Source organism: Doryrhamphus excisus, linkage group LG4, assembly GCF_037039965.1.
Source record: "Doryrhamphus excisus strain RoL-2023G ecotype Guam linkage group LG4, RoL_Dexc_Guam_v1.1, whole genome shotgun sequence".
NCBI lineage: Eukaryota > Metazoa > Chordata > Actinopteri > Syngnathiformes > Syngnathidae > Doryrhamphus > Doryrhamphus excisus.
The window spans coordinates 10,947,457-10,968,622 of NC_136360.1; the positions used below are offsets into that span (position 1 = coordinate 10,947,457).

Consider the following 21,166-nt stretch of genomic DNA (forward strand, 5'->3'; position numbering starts at 1 on the left):
AGATTTTCCTAAAACCTTTGGGAAAATACTCTGTGGTCTGAGGACACAAAGAAAGAACATCATACCAACAGTAAAATATAGTGGTGGTAGTGTGATGGTCTGGGGCTGTTTTAGCTGCTTCAGGACCTGGAAGACATGCTGTGATGAATGGAACCATGAATTCTGCAGTCTACCAAAAAATCCTGAAGGAGAATGTCCGAGCATCTGAAATGGCTGCTGCTTCGTTGGGGTTGACTTTGTGACGTAACATCAACTCAGTGAGAGACCACAACTCGTCAATTATTTAGTAGGTTAGCTTGCTTCATCTTGACCCGACACTTCTATTTGAAAAGAGGAGTGTCATTGTAGTTGTAAGTAATTGATGGGTTGCAACAGTCCCTTTTATTGTAAATGGTCATGCAAAACAGAAGGACAAGGACTTGGCGAAGGTGGGCTACATGCGCTCCGAACAAGTCATATACACACAAATAATGCAAAAAGTCGACTAATCACAGCTGTGACGGTCCAGGTCTGCATTTACAGCTGCTTGTAATCTCATTTGACACAGGTGAAGTATCAAAGGTGTTTCTCAAGGACTACTTCAACTATACGAGGTCCAACATGACTATGTGACCTTCCAGGGTCAGTCTGTCTCATCATGCCGAGAGTCCCACTGGGAAGGAGCCAAGTGCACATCAGCTCTCAGCAGAGTTGCATACAAACATGTCTGGAAGACTGACCTCGCCGTAGACAGAGCCAAAAGCTTGCTTGAGCCATCTCACAAGCTGCTCTGTGTTTTATCACACACAGAGAAAGAGGGGTTATACAAACACACACCTGCAAGCAGCTAATGCATGTGCACACAAGAGGCTGCGATAAGAGCAGGAGCCCTTAACCTTCCGCGATAGACAGGATTCCAACTGCACACTCAATCACTCTTTGTGTGTTTGCATGTGAAATGTGTGTGTGTGTGTGTGTGTGTGTGTGTGTGTACGTGTGTGTGTGTATGAGCCGTCAAAGTTAGTTTCGACCGTTCCTCTCTGACAAACCAGTCTGACTGCGCAAATATCTACACGGAAAAAAGAGAGGTGATTTGTGGAAACAATTCTCACGACCAGAGCGCCCCGAGCAACACAGCAAATACAGCACATTAATGATTGGTAGACAGGGCGGAAACACATTCCACAAAGTTAGCCACTGGTGGCAGCTAATGCAAACTCTCGGTGTACGCACAAATGACAATTACCAGCCTTATCATTAGAGATATCTGCACGTTATAAATGTTATAAATATTTTGGAGAAAATTCAGCTTTTATAAAGATAATGCTCTTTGTGGACTGACACTTTCAGAATTCAGGTAAGCTACTGCATTATAGAGCTGTTTTGAATATTTCAGTCGCCTGACCGCAGGTAAAATGAAGTGGAACCGCTGCTCAGGTTGTGCATCTCGCCATTTTTAAAAGGGACTTATTGTGCTTTTTCCACTTTTCTGACCTATAAATGTAGTTAGAATGTTGTATTCTTGTGTTAAACGCTGCCCAATGAGGTTTACGCATTTGGCCCTGAAAAAAGTTTGGATGGCTCAAAACACTTGGTTTCAAAAGGCGTGGTAAAACTGACCCTTCGTGATGTCACAGAGGGGCTGACTTCCATATATGGTTCATAGTTCAGAAGCACTTTGGGCGTGTGACCAATCATAGTGTGGTGGGCATGCCCGGAGGCGGGCAGTGGGAAGCACAAATCAAAAGAAAGATTTTACCCATCATTGGGTTGTTTGAAAGTACGTTATGCTTATTATGTATGGAATGTCCATTTAAAGTTCGAATTACCATTATTTAATGTAACTCGCTAATGCTAATAGCTAGCTCCCATATGGGATCTCAATTGTAAATCGGCATCAAGCAAGTTCAATTGTCTTAATGCATGTTGTTAATGTTGAATGTCACAGAAAATGATTTCTATCTTACATAATTCATAATTGATGTGATTTTTTTGTTGTATGTTCATTTCCAAAGTAAAGTCTCTTTAATGGAACCCAGTTGGAGTCTTTATTGTGAACCTGTTATCTGTCTGCTGGCCGAGCAAGTTGACACCAAATGTTAGCAGGAGTAAAAGTCCCCCTTTGCCCAATGCTACTACCCACTATTTGAGAAGCACTGTGGTAGCGTATTTTAGCATTTTTATCTTTTTAACAAAGGCAGTGGCTAACTTCTTTTTATACATGTCATAATAACAAAGCACAACATCACAGTCAAGAATATTAAAATGACATATACGGTCAAACCTCATAATGAATGACATGTACACCGAGCACCGAAAAGAAGACAGACATAAACTCAAGACACTTTGCAAAGGTAATCCCTAAATCTCCACAACAATCTCGGCTCAGCTAAATTCTAACCACACCTTTTTCCTGGCAGTGATTTATTGAGCAATAGCACAGCACGGGCTGGGGTGGAAATAGTCATTGCAATTAAAACTAAAATAAAAACAATACTTAAGATACAGAATGCAAGCTCAAATGCAATAATTATAATATTACTACTGTAATAATAATATTGATAATTATTATTAGATATTATTACAGTATTACGTAATAATACAATAATTAGTAGTATTACTACTTCATTACTATTATTATTAATAATAATAATAATTACTATTATTATTACTGCAATTATGTTACACTAAATTTGACATTAAAAATAACATTTATTGAAGTTATTTCATTTAAATTGATTCATTCACAGATTAGACTCAACATCACAAAGTGCTTCCATACGATTCATAGCTTTTACTACGTATGTGGCTCTAAAATAACATAGAGCATGAGAAGATATGAAGGTATTACAAGATGATAGTGTTGCCTTGCGTGCTGCCCTTAAGGATAGTAAAAACCCTACAGAAGAAAATAGAGCATAATGCAATGATATCAGTGTTCTACAGCCTGTGTGAGATAAATCGAGTTTGGAATACTAAATAAAGACACTAAATGCAACATGTGTATTCCACAGCAGCACTCCCAAGTTCAAGTTAATTTCACAACAGGACAAAGAGTCCATTTATCTGGGGGTGATGAGAGACAGTGAAGGGGGTGAGACAGCGAGGGAGAAGGGAGGGACCGAGGAGGACAGGACATGAGCGAGAGAGAAAAAAAAGACTGACAGGCACTGTTTCTAAATAGCAGATGCTGGAATGTTGGCGGAAGGTGCCACATGCGCTCAAAATATTTGTTACTCGGTCGGCACAGCAACGGACAATTAAAGTGTTTTATTGGCCGATCCCAACAATAACAGCAGAGAAAGGAAAAAAACTGAAGAGGGAGACTTTGTGATATGAGAGGAGTATTGAAATCAAAATGTCAAAAATAAAACCAAAAAATTACAGCGTTTGCTGAAAATAGAAGAGAATAGAAGTATATAAATCTAAGCCTACTACCTTCTAAGACACTCCAGTGGAACAGGTGAAGCTATTATGTTGCACAGGGGTATCTAACATTAGTTTACATATATTTTGGAGTCATTTATCGCTTTCTCCTTCCACGGCTGTCTCCGTTTGACCAAGCTGTCCACATTTGACTGGCCATGTTGCCTCCAAAATATGTCCCTGAAAGAAGGCAAAGTCAGGACGTACTCTTTAATTACCACAATTGAGACACATAATGGTTTCTTGTAAGAAAAAAAGCCTGATTTATATTACCCTTCACCAGGTTTCAACTGTGACTGGCAAGGATCTCTGGGAGGCAGACCCTCTTGTCCTCACACCACTCAATATTGATCAGAGATCAGCTTTCATTGCTGTTTTGTGTGTTTGTGTGTATGGACGTGTAAAAAAGAAAGGAGAGAAAGAGGAGTACGGAGTTGCTTGTCTAAAATGTTATAGGCTGGAATGCATTCACTCAAATATTAAATTGGAACTGCACTTTTGGGGGGAATTTTGCCCATCATTCACAATCCTTATATGAAACGTGAACACATATTTATTTCCCTTCTGTGCATTTTAATGCTAGAAAACAAGTTGATATGAGTTAGCTAACAATGGAATCATTGGAACACAACTGTATAATGTTTTATCGTTTTATATAAATGCTGTACATTGATGATAACATGTATCTTGCCGTATTTTGATGATTTAAAACACTATCGAAACTTATTTCCTCAGGACATTGATTTCCCATTGTAGCCCAGGAGCTTACGCTACTTCCGTCAATAACAGCAGCAAACTCACAACGACAACACTTACGATAAACGCTCTCCTTGGGTTGGTTGTGTCTTCCAGCACAAGACGTGTGGGCCAGTCCTTAGTTAAAAACCGCTTATAGCAATCAAGCATCTTGTTGATTCTTCGCAGCAAAATTGAGAGCTAGGTATCCACTCTTCCATCTCCAAGTGATGCTGACACGAACTGCTAGCTAGGCATCGTGTTATTCTGCCGGATAAATACAGTTTTTCGTTTTAGCTGCCACAATAACAATAGCGCTGTGGCTTGGTTAATATAGATGTCCGTTATGTAAATGGACCACTGTTGAGTTTTATTTTGGGTTTTTTTGTGAGGGCTTTAGCATCAAAATACATATTTCCCATGATGTCCATTGTTAACTAGCTTATATTAACTTGTTTTCCGGCGCTAGAATGCATATAAAAGGGAAAGCAATATGTGTCACACATCCGAATATAAACCCTTTTTAAAAATGTATTCTCAAATCATAGTAAAACAACATAAGGATAGACTACAGTCTGTCTGTATGGGGTGCACCAGGGGTGCGTTTTCTTCCAGGAGGTTTATATATGGGGGCCCATAATTTGGTGTTGCGCCCCTGCCTTTAAAGCAACACATAAAGAACAAACTGCTACACTTCCTTGCTTCGTTCTTCAGTCAGGACGCTCGTCACCCCCCTCCTTTCTCCTCCCTTTCACTTCTTGATTGCCTCTGAAAAGGCTGGCTGGAATAACCAGCAAGTCCAAACACATGCTGACAAGCTCCCTGCCACACTTTCACACAAAACAACACACCAATGTGGCCCCCTGTGCTAAAACAAAACATACACACACAACACAGAGTGAATAAGTGAGGTTTGGAAGGTTCCCCCAGCTTGCGGAGCTAAATGGAGTGGAACAGGTTAGCATTGCTGCCATATAGCATCCCACCTGTACAAACAGAGCCCTCACACTGACACACACACACACAAAAAGGCCTCCATCTGGACCAAGGCACTGCTGGTTTTTAATAGCTATCGATCATTTTCCCTAGTGACACACACACACACACACACTCACTCACACACAAACACACACACTTGCTTCCCTGTTACAGCAAGCTGAGGACTCACATGCACAACTGTAGACACACACACACTTTGTATGTGTACAACAGCGAGGAATGTTACTTTCCTATACAGATAATAAATACAATGGTGACAATGGGGGGCTGGGGAACTGTGTCACATGGCTCCACAATATAATATGAACAAATATGATAATTTCATGCAGCCTACAATGGGAAAATAACAGAATTTGGTGGAACACAGTAAAGATGTCAAATATCACCACTTTTAACGTTTTTTTAAGGGTTTTATGAACAGAAGTAGGTGTAAAAATGTATGTAAGATGATGAAGTGGTCTACTATGAATGTGCCCAAAGGACGTATCAACATAAATTTATGAATTCAATCAAATCAATTGTGTTGCTTATCTTTGAAACATCCATAAATTCATTTTTGTGTGTGTCTTTTGGTAATATTATAAACAAAAAAATCTAATAATCAAACATACATTTAAAGGGAAGTTTTGAGCAAGTCTGAAGTTCTTTGAGTGATTTATGGATTTTTTTAAAGCAGATGTAAATATTGATGTAGGATGATTTTGTATCATTTTTTTGTATGTGTACATTTTTGGCCACAAAGGCGCCCAGAGGGTAGTAAATCTGAGTGCACAAGAGATTCAGTATTTCTTTTGTGCTGTGGATGGTAATAACATATCATTGATCCTTAATAAGGTTTTAGTGACCTCCAAACAACAAGAAATGTGGAAATAAAAGCTCTTGCAGCTCAGTGATGTCATCACACACTAAGCCCGAGTGAATTACAGAGCACAGAGAGCTTCCAGAATCCGATCGATATTCTGCGTTGATTCTCACCAATAAATCCCACATTTGATTCGTCTGGGTAGTTAGTGGCGATTAATTGTGAAAAGCTAATAAAGTCTTTGGGGGCTGAGAGGTGCCAGCCGGGCTTGGTTTCTCATGCTTGGTTTTATGGAGCAAATTAATTAAAAGAAGAGCGCCCTCGCGGAACCTCGTCATCGGGCATGGAAGGCTTGCTCACTCTTGGTGAAGGGCGAAACAGGAAGACATCACTTCTCTGTGTGCGTGTGTGTGCGTGTGTAGTTCTAATCAAAAACACAATGATTCCTGCCATCACAGTAAATCTGGGAGGCAAAGAGGGACATTTGTCATTTAGTGGTGCCTTTGCTTTTTCATTATAAAAAGTGGCTGTCACCACGTCTTATTAATCTATGTGTGTGTGGGTCTGAATTACAATTCAAGTAAAGTCTGTAGGGCAGACTGAATGTGATGAACGATGGAGAACAAAGAGGAGAAATGGTGAAGGAAAGGGGGTGGGTGTATCTTTTAGGTTCTTGAAAAGGCAAGAAGGCGTCACACAGCTTTTACTAGGGCCCTAAGAAATCCATTTTGTTTCCGTTTTATTTCTTCCTACATTCTGCTTTTTTCATTTCTGTTTTTATTTTTTATTCTCTTTTTATTGTTTCATTTAATTACCACAGATTGTGTTTTATGTGTCCATCCATTTTCTGTGTCGCTTATCATAACTAGGGTCGTGGGTATGCTGGAGCCTTTGGGTAAGAGGCGGCGTACACCCTGGACTGGTGGCCAGCCAATGACAGGGCACATATAGACAAACAACCATTCACACTCACATTCATACCTATGGACAATTTGGAGTGGCCAATTAACCTAGCATGTTTTTGGAATGTGGGAGGAAACTGGAGTACCCACGCACAGGGAGAACATGCAAACCATCAGTAAATATGACTCTAAAGTAGCACAAGTCGAGTTGTTTTCAGAGGACTAGTCGCTTGTTGCGAGACATGATGATGCATATTATGGGATCTAATTTCGTAGACCAGGCGCCACTTTGCAATTTTCGTGAGCAGCGCCGTGTGGCGCAGCAACGCGCACCCACACCTCCGTATCTCCCACCACCACAAGTGGCAAAGAGGGAAGACAGAAGGCGTGAGACGGTTTAACACAGCCAAGTGTGATCTTAACCAATCAAATGAACGCCTCTCATTGCCTTTAAATGCACAGGACTGGACTGCGCATCAGAAGCCACCATGTGCATCATGCACCACGTACTCCACCTCGTGGGACACGTCATCTGTTCCTGACCGTCGCGTTAAACATAGCATCAGGCTAATCCAGGCATCTTACTTGGTTTCCACCAACATTCCTGCTCTTCATCGCCAAATAGGAGAACCTTTGATGGTATATTCGCCGTATCTCCTCCTCATCTTCCTGGAGAAAAAAAATGAACAGTAAAAAAATCTATCCTACAGTCAGATTTAAACTTTATACTAATCATTGTTTTTTGTTGTTGTTAATTATTAGTTGTCTAATGGGTCAGTTTCTCTGTTTTCGTGTTGGCTTATATGCATACTAACAGTCATGGGAGGGTAAGGTAGGGGTGGGGAGGAAGGGGCGAAATGGGCAATGAAAAAGCATCCAGCACAGCCACCAAGATGAGTGATGAGTGGATCTGTCTTGTGCTTTTTCTGGTGTGGTTTACACTTCTAAAATGTTTATTTTCTCAGCTGCCGTCAGGTTGAGTTCCCATTATGCATGACGTCTTTGATATGATGTGATGGGACCATTAATACAAAAATGTACAAACATGCTGGTTCAGATGGTCACATTAAATAGTGGTTGCTGGTTGCATTGAAATGTGCCTGACACTTTGAAAAACCTGCCTGTGAGGTTTTGGTGACGTGTCTGCACTTTGCGCCTGTCAACAAACTTATCACTGCGCAGGGTGCGCTTCGCCTGCGCCAAGAATAGACCAGGTCAGAGTTGACAAGCGTTCACGTAGTTTTGTCATGAAATTGTCACTGCGCCAAGCTAAAAATGTGGACACCACCCCTGGTGGGCCGCCACGCCCATCTCGATGCATGTCCTTCACCCTGTGCCACCTTGCGATGTGCCACAGAATTAGAGCCCTACATGTTATTTTCTTTATGCCTATTACATTATAGTGGGTAGTATGAGTGCAAAGGTCACCACAGGGGTGGTATGTCTAGAGACAAGAGGGCTCCAATAATAAACATATTTAGAAGGTAGTAAACAAGTTTTCAATGCTCTAACTAGAAATATTCCATTTATAAAGAAGGAATCCTACTTCCACGAAATTCACTTATCACAAAGAGCTCCGTCGACTCCATAAGGAAAAAGCCGAAAGAAACAAACAAACAAAAACAAAGTCTGGAAACGATTACCACCCATCATTCCTTGAAATCTTATTCAAAGTTGAAACTTCAGTGAGTGTTTTTCAGCTAAACACTTTCCTCGTTATGTTGCATTAGCTAATCTTTGGTCAACACTGAAGTTAACTTTTACTTACTGTAGAGATTCCCTCATCTTAAAATGCATCACTCATCGCCATGTTGCGTCATGGCTCATTTCAATACATCAATGACAAAAAATCTCAAACAAGGCTCAACCAGCACATGTGCAAATTTTCTTAACCGTCCAGCAGAATCTCCACAGTGCCATTTTTTCAAATAGCAGCTGTAACAACAATAGTTCTCACGAGGGGGGCCAAACCATTGTGACCGAGTCTCAAAAAGCTTGGACTGGCTTTCTCGCCATCTCGACCCGGTGGACCTCAGGGAAGTTCAGTTTGACGCAAGCAAGGGCCGCTAGTTATATTATGCTGCTTTCTGTGGCCACCATAGCAACACACACACACACACACAGAGCAAGGCGCAATATTAGATTTTAGCGAGATTTTAAAACAATGCAAGCAGCCCACAGCCTGTTTCCATCACAGGGGAAATCCGGCCGCCCTGACAGCCACTGATAGGAGTAAGATGAGAGGGAGGGAGGGGGGAAAAGGAGGAGAAAGATAAGAGAACGACAAAGTGTGTATGTTGGAGGGGGTTTAAGCGAAGGACAATACAGAGGAGGGGAAAATCATCATCGGGATGGAAGGAGGGACTCAGGGAGGTCAGGATTAAAAAGTGTGAGGCATGATGGAAAGGCTGCAGAGAACTCTTAGCGGGAACATATAAAGCAATATGTGTGTCTTTCTTTGAGCATCATTCAATATCAGATAATATCCAATGATGTGCTTAAGCTAGCAGGGGTCAAAGAGCTTCTAACAAAATAAAAAAACATTCTCAGAATGATTTACTGCACCTAAGAAGTCATTTTACCCACGCACATCAACATTTTGGCAAACTACCCTGCTGTGGTTAACCCTCTGCAACTTGAAACACACCAATCATTAGGGCAGAAATAGCATATTGAAGCATTTAAGGCGTCTGCATTGAACACAACTTGAAAGTATATAAAACATAATTTGCTGCAATGCTTGATTGCTGCCGTGAGAGAACTGAAAAAGAGTTTAATTCAAATGAGATAATAAGCCTGCAGTTACATCATAGGTTTTACCGACACGGAAGATGGGCACAGAACCACCAGTTCATAATTCTTTCATATGTTTTAATTCAGACAGGGAAGTCATGAATAGATGAACGGGTGAATTAAAATTTCAGACCACATTACAGGAACAAAGAGGCCTCATTCTGCTTCTATTACTGCTACAAGTATAGCTACAAAAATGCAGCGCCCAATTTGCATCTGTTTATAATAAGCCCACCTGAATAGACAAACAGGACCATACCATCTTTAATTATGAGGGGGTATGGCTCCATCATCAGTCAAACAGCAAAAAAAAATACAGTGAAACCCAGTTTTCATTCTGAATTTCTTCAAAACACTGAGGTAATTTTTATACAGTCCCTCGTTTATCATGGTTAATTAGTTCCAGACCTGACAGTGATAACTGAATTTTTGCCAAGTAGGATTCAATATTAATAAACAGAGTATTTTTGTAGTTAGACCATAGAAAAGTCCAGGGTGTACCCTGCCAAAGACAGCTGGGATAGGCTCCAGCCCTCCATCGCCCTAGTAAGGATAAGTGGTGTAGAAAATGGATGGATGGATAAGGGGGCCTATTATTCTCCTTTTTAACAATTGCAGAAAAATGCTAAATAATTATAAATGAGCAAGGATGGAATTTTTTCTTGATGCGGACTTCCCGTGCAATCTGGCGACATGGAAATTCCTTGTTTATGTAAGACAACGTAGGACTTTATGAAAGGAATTTAAATCGAAACAATTTCAGAAATAATTTTAGATTCTGGGGCAAGGAATCGAACGACTGATCCATCATAACTCCATGACAAAAACAGAATATTGCTTGTTTGTTGATCTGTCCATTTATTAGTTAGTATGATACTTCCTGGTTCTTGGTCAATGACAGACAGGTGGAATCGTGCCACTGTGACTCAAAAGGCAAAACGACTGAATAATCCTACAGTGCTGTATTTGTGTTATTTCCTTCTACTGTTAGTTAGCTGGTTAGTTCTTGGTTTATGGAGGAAAACGTAGTGTTTTACAAACGGACAAAGTGGATCATACAATTTTACGTAAGGTTTTGGGGTGGAAGCGGCTGGAACATTTCCATTGTAATTTAGGAAAAAAAATACATTATCTTTAATGAACGTGAGGGTAAAAAAAGTTAATGATGTCAACAGGCTTCATGGCACGTGAAATGTGCACAGTGAGTAGTTGGTGCATAATCCTGCAAACTCACCAACTGACAAGTAATCAAGTAATCAGTTGTCTTGTAATGACCATGAACCAGCATGGACTATATTCAACTTTATTGATCGCCAACATGTGACATTGTACAGCAACACATAAAGACGGCAGTAAAAAATAAATAGAAAATCTGACTGTGGCTTCATTTTACGATCCGGTTCATCCTCCTTCGAGCCAGCCAGCGCCAGGGGACTGATTTACTTGTCACACAAGGTGGCGGGGGAGAACATATTTAGATGTGGCGCGCTGAAGATAGCACCCACTAAAGCTGCCGGGGCAGTAGATGACCCAGACAGATGGAGTGGACAAGTTAACCTCCCGCCATTAAACTCGCTCTGATTTCTGACAAAAGGCCAGGGGACAATGGACTGCACTACACTGATTACACACTCTGACATGGATAATAGCGATATGTACTTGCACTTTACAGGTGGGGCATATATTGTTGGGGCTCTAATTGTCCTTGTTTTATTAAATAACATTTTGTAGGTAAGAAAGTCCATCAACTTTGAGGACTTTCAGTGGGAGAAATAATAATTTGATAATATTTTGCAGCAGAGATTTTGATGAATCGTGAAGGTTTCAAACTTGTCGCTTAGCACCTCAAAGCTGTTTCAAAATCTTTTAGACAAACTACGACCCAAGAAAAAACAGTTGAAACACGCCAATTGTCAAACCACAAACTGTTTCCAGGCTTTGTTTGGAAGCTTGTTGTCACTTGACCAATGACATAAGATTAGGAAGATGAGAGTCTACCATTTGCAGAATCAAAAACATAACTCCTCAAATACAAACGAGAAAAACTTGAGGGGGGTCCTGTTTCTTTTGGTTGGCAGGCATGGTTTAAGGAGAATGACGTGTGATTTGGACACTGTTAGATTTTGGGTAAGGGATGGGAAAAGAGCTCCATCATGAAACACACATTACCAAACCCATCAAATAAACTTTTGAGACATTGTGTTTACAGCATGTGTGCTTATGCATACAGTATGGGACACTGAATGTATATTTGTTTTGTTGTCTTTAAAATTAATATGGTGTTGCTCCTGAGAGGCTATAAATACTAAAACATAGTTGTCACGTTATAGCTGTAATTTTGTAGTAATATTAAGGAGAAAAAAAGAGTGATGGCCACATTTGGTGAAGATGCGCAGCACCAAAAACACCTTCTTGTACTTGTACAAACTGTTTGTAGATGTATAAAAGCATAAAAGGAAGACTAACCCGCCGTAAAAAGCTGCCGTCTTCGATGCTGGCTGTCCCAGTCGCCTCTGACAGTCGAGCGGGTAACCAGATATTCAAAAACAATACGTCATCCCACAATGCACCGCGCACGCGCTACCTTCACGGCATTACCTCATCCCACAAGCCACCGCGAGACTTAAGAAGCTTCTGGGCGGTGGTAGGAGGGCTGGTCGCCAAGGCAACGCTCCTTATCGGAGGCGTGGTCCCACCTCAGGACACGCCCCCCAGCCAATGGGAGAGCCCTGTCGTGACATCATGGCTATTTTTGGAGAGGCAGCGGCAGCAGATAAGGTTAGCCTCCACGCTGTACAATTCAGAGTGTATACATGTCCACGCAAGGGGAACCACCACAAGACAGCTTGAGCCTGAGCTGAAAAAAAGTTGGGAAAAAACCCGCGGATTCTCTTTTTTGAAAAGAAACAAAATTGGATATTTTCACTACTCTAAATAAACAACAACAGCCGATTGAGACCGTGAGACAGATTCGCGTGTCGAAAGTGCCGTTTTGAAAAGTTTGGTGGGACTTTTTGTCAACTTTGGGAACTCTTCATCAGCTGACAACCAGGAAAGAGTGAAAAGGGACTTGTTTTTCGGTTTCACTTCTATGTATACCAAGATGGAAACTACTTTCTATGACGACTCACTCAACGCTTTCTCCCAGCACGAAAGCGCCGGCTTCGGATACAGCAGCTCCAAGACTCTCAAACACAACATGACCCTCAACCTGGCCGACCCTACCGGCACCCTCAAGCCTCACCTCCGGGCCAAAGCCAGCGACCTCCTCACGTCCCCGGACGTGGGCTTGTTGAAGCTGGCCTCCCCGGAGCTGGAGCGGCTCATCATCCAGTCTAGCAACGGACTCATCACCACCACGCCGACACCGACACAGTTCCTGTGCCCCAAGAATGTCACTGACGAGCAAGAGGGCTTCGCCGAGGGCTTCGTACGCGCCCTGGCTGAGCTCCACCACCAGCACATGCCGGGTGCGGCCGGCGTGAGCGTCACCTCGGCGCCCCAGAGTGTCAACACTGCCCTGCCGCCTGTGTCGTCCGTAGCTGGGGCGGCTGTCTATAACAGCAGTAACCCGTCAATGCGATCGGACTCACCCGTATATGAGGACCTGAACACGTTCAACCCGGTCATAAGCACCGTGTCGGCGCCAAGCTACACCACCTCCGCCCCGAGCGTGTCCTTCCCCATTTACGGGCAGCCCTCCTCCTCTTCCTCCGCCCATCTTCCGCGGCTCGCCGCGCTCAAGGAAGAACCGCAGACGGTGCCCGAGATGCCGGGGGAGACGCCGCCTCTCTCGCCGATCGACATGGAGAACCAAGAACGCATCAAGGCCGAGCGGAAGCGCATGAGGAACCGCATCGCCGCGTCTAAGTGTCGGAAGAGGAAGCTGGAGCGCATCTCCCGGCTGGAGGACAAAGTCAAGAATCTCAAGTCCCAGAACTCGGAGCTGGCGTCCACCGCAAACATGCTGCGAGATCAGGTGGCCCAGCTCAAGCAAAAAGTGATGGACCACGTCAACAGCGGATGTCAGCTCATGTTGACGCAGCAGCTCCAAACCTTCTGAGCTCCTAAAGGAGTCACGCAAAAAGACTGCAAGTTGAACCAAAATGGACGCTTCCTGTGAGTGGATGTGCTTCCTGGACCGGGGTGAAGTGGCAGGAAGATCGAGGGCTGTGAAAAAGTACCATGTACCTAGTACCATGCACTTGTCCTCGCGGTGGGGCATCCCGCGGCGGGGGTCTGAACTGTGACAGTGTAACTATGAACCAATAATGGAGCATGGCGACTAAACAAAACTTGTTTCTTCCTGTTTGCCCGTCTTTTCAGAACTGAACAAGACTGATATTTTCTTCAGCTCTGCATGGATGTGAGCACCGGTAGAGAAAGAAAGACATTCAGTATTAGAGGTGACCTTTGAACCTGCAATAGACTTTTCTTGCTGCAGCCATATTGGCCCTCACCAGTAAAGCTGGGCCAGCTCTAAGCGTATAGAAAAAACTTCTTGAGTTAGTGTCCAACTTTTTCTTTAATGTAAAGAAGTTTCTAGACAATTCAAGATTTTTTTTTCTAAAGTCATTTTGATGGGGTTTCACTCATTGTTATATGTACATAAGAGCAACTTGGAGTACTTATGTTTACCATTTGTAATAAGAATTATGTGTATTTTTTTTATGTTTCCTTTTTTCTGAACACTTGAGAGTCATATTTAAGAAAATAAACCTGTACAAAATGAAGCAACAGTGTGTCTTCTTGACGTGTGTGTGATAGGAAAAAGTGGGTGTGCCATGTAAGCAAACAATACAACATGTTGCAACATGTTGCAAGATCGGAGAGCCCTCTGTGTACCTGCTGGTTAAATTCCACTACACAGTGCTCGTATCAATCCAGGCTACAATGACAGACACAGCTTAATTGACCAAAGGAAGATAACTGTCAATCTGGATATATAACCTGTCAAAGTTTGATGTATTGTAAACTAAAAACATGGGAGATTGAACCACTTTTAGGTGACTTTCATTGTAAATAAAATTATAGAACATTGCAAATGGAGAGAAAAAAATAAACTGCATTAACACACTATAGATTGAATAAACCACTTTTAGCTGAATAAGACATGAATATATCACAATTAACATTGAGGAGATTGTCAACAAAGAAAAAAGGTATGAGAGTCTAGATTATTAACACTACAAGCCACTTTGAAGTGATTTACAGCAATGCAACAATAATACACTTTGTCAATAAAGTTATACAACATTGCCAAAAAAGAAACACATATGTGAGACTGTCTCAACACAATATAAGTTGAATAAACCACTTTAAAGTGATTTAGATGCCAAAATATTTTGTCAATAAAGTTACAGAATATTACCAATATAGACAAAACATTTTACACGGCTTTATTAAGACACAATAAGTTTACTAAACCATGCAACTGTATTACACTAGTTTGCCAGTATAGACAAATCACGAGTCTTATTAATATACTAGAAGTTTAAGTTTTTAAGAAGTTTATTTTTAGGTGAATTCAACGGGAAAATATACACTATTGTCAATAAAGTTATACAGCACTGCCAATAAAGACAGTCATAGAGTATTAACACTCTACAAGTTGATTAAATGACTTTTAGGTGACTTACACTTCGTTTGTCCATAAAATTATATTGCGAATAAAAAGAAAAACATTTGAAACTGTCTTATTAACCGTTTAGAAGTTGAATAAAACACTTTTAGGTGAATGAGGTGTACATGCATTGCAATAATTTGTCAATAAAGTTATAAAACATTGTTAAAAAAAAACAAGATATATGATGCTCTCTTATCCACAGATTAGAACTCGAATAAACCACTTTTAGGGTGACCTGAAGATGGAGATGCATTAAACTCTCCACCACACCTTCTTGGATTATGCAAGTCTTAATAATAAAAACTTTACAGGCTTGTAAATCAAGGCTGTAGCTACATGCTTACAGTTAATGAAGCCTCCTATTAGCCGAAATGCTGTGCAGTATATTACCAACAACAGGTGTCTACAAAGGTATTTAAATAGATTATTATGAAGGTGTCAACCCTGAACATGTGTACACAATTTAACACTAGAGGGCGATACAGGCCAAGTATGTGAACTGTTCATTTATTTTGTTTACATGGATAACTACAAATTGTGAACATTTGTATTAAATATGGTCATCAACAAATCCACTTGAGAGGATTTTCTGGACATAATATATTATATAATTATAATATATAATTATATTGTATGTTTTTTGCTCATCACACAATGAATTAAAATGCAATTACGCGTATAGTTTGTACAGGTTAAAGTCTATGAGCTGCTTTTATCCCGATCCGATTTTCTTCATCTTTGGGAGCTCACATGACATCATTCCGGAAAGTGGTGCCCTTGCCCTTCCATATAAGGGGAGGGAAAACTCGGATGATGACGTCACGTCAGCAAAGGGGGCGTGTCTTACGGGAAGTGACTCTCCTCGTGTAATCTCCACAGAATTACGGTAAATCCAGAAACATTTGAGGAAAGACAAAAGAGACCCAGTTTGCTTCGCAATGACAAAAGAGCTGAAATACATTTAAATTAAGAAACTTGATCGGATGGGTTTTGTGAGAAATGCACACCTAATACACTTGTAGGACACTTAATTACCATCAACTATCCAACAAAGGTTCTTATAAAGGTGTCATAAAATAATCACAAAAGAAGAAAATAATCACAATTGTTATCTCTGCAATGTAAATGCGTACTTATCACTCACATTAACACACTGAGTAGCCGCAGTGGGTTCAAATGGGTGCGCTGTCAACATGGCCAGTTGCTCTCGCGATATCACCATGTGACACATCACGTGACTTTGTTTACTTCTGCCGTCCTGCCCGGGCCAGTGCTTTCTGTCCACATGGCTAGAAACGAAGAAAAACAACACGGGAAGTTAAACAGACTTTGGCTTCAGAAAGAGAGAGAAGGTGTGTAGCCAATTGCAAAGTAAAACAGTACAGACAAGGCTGATTAGTTTTATATTATATTGTTATGACGCCTAGCTGCACGGCCTGTTAGCTTGAGTTGTTAGCTTGAGCAATATCCATGCTAGCTGGGTGTTCTCTAAAGGGCATCTAAAGGGCATAATTAAACAATTAATTCAGCGGTATCATAACAAAAATACAAAAAAGTAAAGTGTATAACACATAACCATACACGTTCAAGTCTTTTATTCACAATTAAACTGTTAGTAGCTCGGTTTTTAGCCATTGCTCTGCTGTCATGTTACATGCTGTGAAAATACTGTCATTGCAGAAGGCCGACTAAAAGATGTCCAGGAACAGAGACCCAAACTGGTATTGAAAGATTTTACTTTATTGTCAACCCATAGTCATCCCTGGTAATGCTCGCTTTTCTAAAATATCCCTTGCTTTATAGTCTACGCTTAATTCAGCGTGCTCTGTGAAAAAGTGGATTCCCAGCATCATGAAAGAAATGGAATATTACCTGCAGGTAATTTGCTGGAGATGTTTTGAGCATAAGAGAAAAATACCAACCAATTTTATTCCACTTTTGTTTTCAGCAATCACAGCTTACTCATTACCCTGAGAGGAAGATAGCTGAGTTCCAGCTGAACATCGAGGCTTTGGAAAAAGAGTACAAGCGCTTCATTACCAAGCTCAAAGTACTTGACCCCACCTGTAATCATAAGCTGTGGACCCCTCGAGCCTATCGCAAAAGGAGAGTGGAGATACAAGAGTTGAGGACAAGCAGCGGTCAGTGCATGCAGTGAAAAGAGAAAAGTTGACACACATAGCTGGCAGTGTAAATGATATGTTATGCTTACCTTTGCAGTCAAGAAGAGGCCTCGGCTTTGTGAGACTGACAGCTGCCAGATTGAAGGTGAAGCTTCCCCCAGTAGACCCTCGACAGGACTGTTCAACCCCCTGGAGAGCATTTCCATCCCAACTTCAGGATGCAAAGAGGAGGTCGCTTCTGAAGACCAGGACCAGCCACTCTCCTTCGACCGCACGCGCCTGGCGATTGCCTCTGCTGCCTTCAGAGGCACATTGGACCAGCGAGGCTTCTCTCAGACGCAGAACCTAGCAAGGATGTTACAGCTTTCTCTGCCAAACCTTGGTAATTCTGCCATTGTTCTAGCGCAGGGGAGAGACGGTGACATGGCAGCTGATGTTGGACAGAAAGACACAGTAGAGGAACAGAAGACATCACAAGGAATAACTGAAGAGAAGATGGGTCATGTCCTTGGACTTGATTGTTACTCATCTTCTGGAGACGAGTCAGACAAGTGATGCAAAAGTGACTTTTTAATAATGTTCGAACAGTACTTAGACCTGCTTATCTTCTATGCCGCTTATCCTCACTAGGGTCTCAGGTATGCTGGAGCCTATCACAGCTGACTTCAGGCAAGAGGCGGGGTACACCCTGGACTGGTCATGAGACGGCCATGAGAATATACATTTTTAGCACATGACTCCAAACTCCAAATCCGACTGCTAGCTTGACGTGGACATTCTCCTACAATTTCAGATCAATATTTGCAATAAGAGTAATTATTAGATTAGATTCAGCTCCAGAATCCTCCTGTCTTTGTTCAGTATGGCCCACACACACACACACACACACACATATAAAATGTATAGGTACGCACTACTAATGCATGATAATGTCGGATGATCCATGAACCCACAGTGTAGAAGTTACGTTTCCCTTTTGCACTATGGTGTGTTCAAATTCTCAACACTTAACAAAAAAAACATGCACAGTGAAGCATTAAGACACAAACATGTAAAAATGGTGGGCTTTTTATCAGTGGTACATGTATGCTGTACATTTTACCTGTATTGTATGTCTACAAAATTATTCCCGACCTCGGGTGAATGAATGTGTTTTCTTCAAAAGAAATGACCTACAAAGAATAATAATAAAAAAATTCTGCAAATGTGTGGAGTTCCAATGTTATTTCCCAGGGCTATTCTGTGCTAGTCTGATCAGTGTGGAAACAACAGGTGGACAACTGTGTGAGTGTTCACCTAAAAGCAAGTGTGCCACTATAATGACCACAAGCCCTTCCGAAGCGCCTCAGACAAGGTGCAAAAATCGGTGATTCATTGGTTCCTACCTACCAGTGGTGAGCTGACACAGCACATCAGCTCATACTGGCTCGACTAGCTAACCAATGCCTCCCACCCCCGCCAGGCTGTTACGCAGCTGCTGCTGCAAGGAACACTTTCAGTATTACACGTGTGGGAAACACATGCAATACTTGAGATATTGAAAGTAAAAAAAAAAAATCCTAAAACTTTTACAAAGTAATTGAAAATCTATTATTAGAGGGAGGGGGATATAATAAATAAAGCAACTTAAAGTGCTCTGATTTGGGATTATCATAAAGATTTGTTTTTGGATAAACTTTATTTAATAGTGTTAAAAAACTGAAAAATCTTAAATGTGCCAGCCATATTTTTGTAAAGGGGTTAACCTACACAGTAATGATCCCATATTCCATATACTGTACACAATTTTAAGACCAGTTGAAACATTACAGGAATTAATTTACTTGTGCTGTTGGATCTTAAGTTTTCTAATGTTACCTTTCCACACAGCACAGTGGAGCGGGCACCTTCATTATCAGGGCTGCTTTTTCCTTCAATGGAACAATGGAGTTTCAGGCTGTGCAAGGGCGTCAAACGTTACGGGACAACATGCACTTGCACTAGTTACGTATGTTGCTGTCAGCTATTGAAAGCAATTTGACAAAGTTTAGCCATGGATGTTAGCAGCGCAATCCAGCGCAGCCCTCCACACCCACGCCTCCATCCCTCCCACCAGCGCAACTGGCAAAAAGGGAAGAGAACAGAGTGTAATCATAACTAATAAAATGAACGCCTCCCATTGCCTTTAAATACACAGGGCCCACTGGATTGCGCATCAGAGGCCACAATCCGTGTCATGCAACACGTAGACCACCTCGTGGGACACATCAGAGCTGTCCCCAGTTGGTATCATACTTTCAGCTGCCATCAGGTTGCGTTCAGATGGTTACATTAAATAGTGGTTGTTTTGATTGTTTATTGAACGGAAATGTGCCTGACACTCTGAAAAACCTATCTGTGAAGTTTTGGTGGCGTGTGCACTTTGTCGTTTGTCAGCCAATTTACCACTGCGGACCAAGTCGGACCCGGCGATCTTTCAACATGCCTTTGGCGTGCTGTTTTGTCACAAAATGTTCCCTATACCACAGCCCAGTCTACTAAATTGGCTGCACACAGTGGTGCACTGAACGAAATTGGGGTGCGCCATCCTGCGTCACAAAATTAGAGCCCTGAATGTGTAGCACTACAAATACTTGAGTTGACTACTCATCAGTCTGCATTTATGTGTGTGTATATGCGCTACACACATGGACATGAAAACCAGGCAATATTTATGCAGTTTAGCTTATAACTGTGTTATAATGTACACATTTTTTTGTATAATATGCTATTTTAAACCAGAATTTGTAGCATATGATACCTTTTTTTTATGAAATCAATGAAATCTTTATGACAAAGTTCGGCAGGAAAAAGGGAACCAAACACATACAAAAAAACAACAGGTTGGATGATGCAGCTAAAATAAGACAAATCACTCCAGGTGAACAGATAAAAGAGGTTCGTGACAGCATTCATCTGCAAAGTACTGATGTCAGTGAGTCAGCACAGCATATCTCCCAGGAAACAAGTTGACGAGGGGCTCAAAGACCACAACGCTGAAGAGGAAATTGGCTTTCCTGTAAGCTCTGGGTATTGAGTAATTCTTGTGCATGCTGCAAATCTTCAAAGTGTATTATTGTTTCAGAGCAGGGGTGTCCAAACCTTTTCAAGCAAGGGCTGCATACTGGGAAATGAAAGGATATGGGAGACAATTTGCTATTTTTAATTTGGTTCAAAATATCCAAAGCGATCCAATATATTATTATTATTATTATTATTATTATTATTATTATTATTATTATTATTATTATTATTATTATTATTATTATGCCGCGACAGTCATCAATCCATCCATTTTCTATCTTGTCCTCACTAGGGTCATATGAGTATGCTGGTGCCTTTTTTAACCCATTGTAGCCCCTGACTTAAAAAGTCGACCCACTCCTGGACTAAAATATGATATATTGTTTAATTATATACTATTATGTACTTTATCCAGAAAGGACAGTGATGCTGTGTTTAATGTAATTGTCAGGAACAGATGAGGTTTGCCACGAGGTGGCGTATGTGGTGAATGACGCGCATGGTGGCCTCTGATGTGCAGTCTGGCGCATTTGATTGGTTAAGATTACACTCGGCTGTGTTAAACCCTCTCACACCTTCTCTCCTCCCTCTTTGCCACTTGCGCCGGTGGGACGGACGGAGGTGTGTGTGCGCCGCGCTGCGCCAGGCTGCGCCAGACTGCGCTGCTCACAAAATTTGCAAAGTGCGCTGGCCACACCCCGTTGGCTACACGGAAGGCTACTCACCTTATCTCTAAGGG

General features: G+C 41.5%; 3 protein-coding genes across 3 annotated transcripts in view; 2 read left to right on the forward strand and 1 right to left on the reverse strand.

The window, feature by feature from the left end:
- The window catches only part of LOC131130121 (flavin-containing monooxygenase 5-like), a 95,314-nt gene extending 83,073 nt beyond the window's left edge, over window positions 1–12,241 (reverse strand). Inside the window, exons 1-2 of the mRNA XM_058074302.2 lie at window positions 12,103–12,241; window positions 7,429–7,512 (exon numbers count right to left, since the gene is read on the reverse strand). Coding sequence (XP_057930285.2) covers window positions 7,429–7,445 — 17 coding nt within the window. The 5' untranslated portion in view covers window positions 7,446–7,512; window positions 12,103–12,241. The remainder of the gene's footprint in view (window positions 1–7,428; window positions 7,513–12,102) is intronic.
- A 184-nt stretch (window positions 12,242–12,425) lies between these two features.
- Window positions 12,426–14,365, forward strand: jun (Jun proto-oncogene, AP-1 transcription factor subunit). Its single transcript, XM_058074315.2, has one exon. The coding sequence runs from the start codon at window positions 12,728–12,730 to the stop codon at window positions 13,697–13,699; it is 972 nt and encodes a 323-aa protein (XP_057930298.2). The 5' UTR covers window positions 12,426–12,727; the 3' UTR covers window positions 13,700–14,365.
- A 2,084-nt stretch (window positions 14,366–16,449) lies between these two features.
- LOC131130128 (uncharacterized) lies at window positions 16,450–18,573 on the forward strand. Its single transcript, XM_058074319.2, has 5 exons — window positions 16,450–16,614; window positions 16,943–16,983; window positions 17,066–17,140; window positions 17,211–17,403; window positions 17,483–18,573. The coding sequence occupies exons 1-5, from the start codon at window positions 16,548–16,550 to the stop codon at window positions 17,938–17,940; spliced, it is 834 nt and encodes a 277-aa protein (XP_057930302.2). The 5' UTR covers window positions 16,450–16,547; the 3' UTR covers window positions 17,941–18,573.
- Window positions 18,574–21,166: the final 2,593 nt, after the last annotated feature.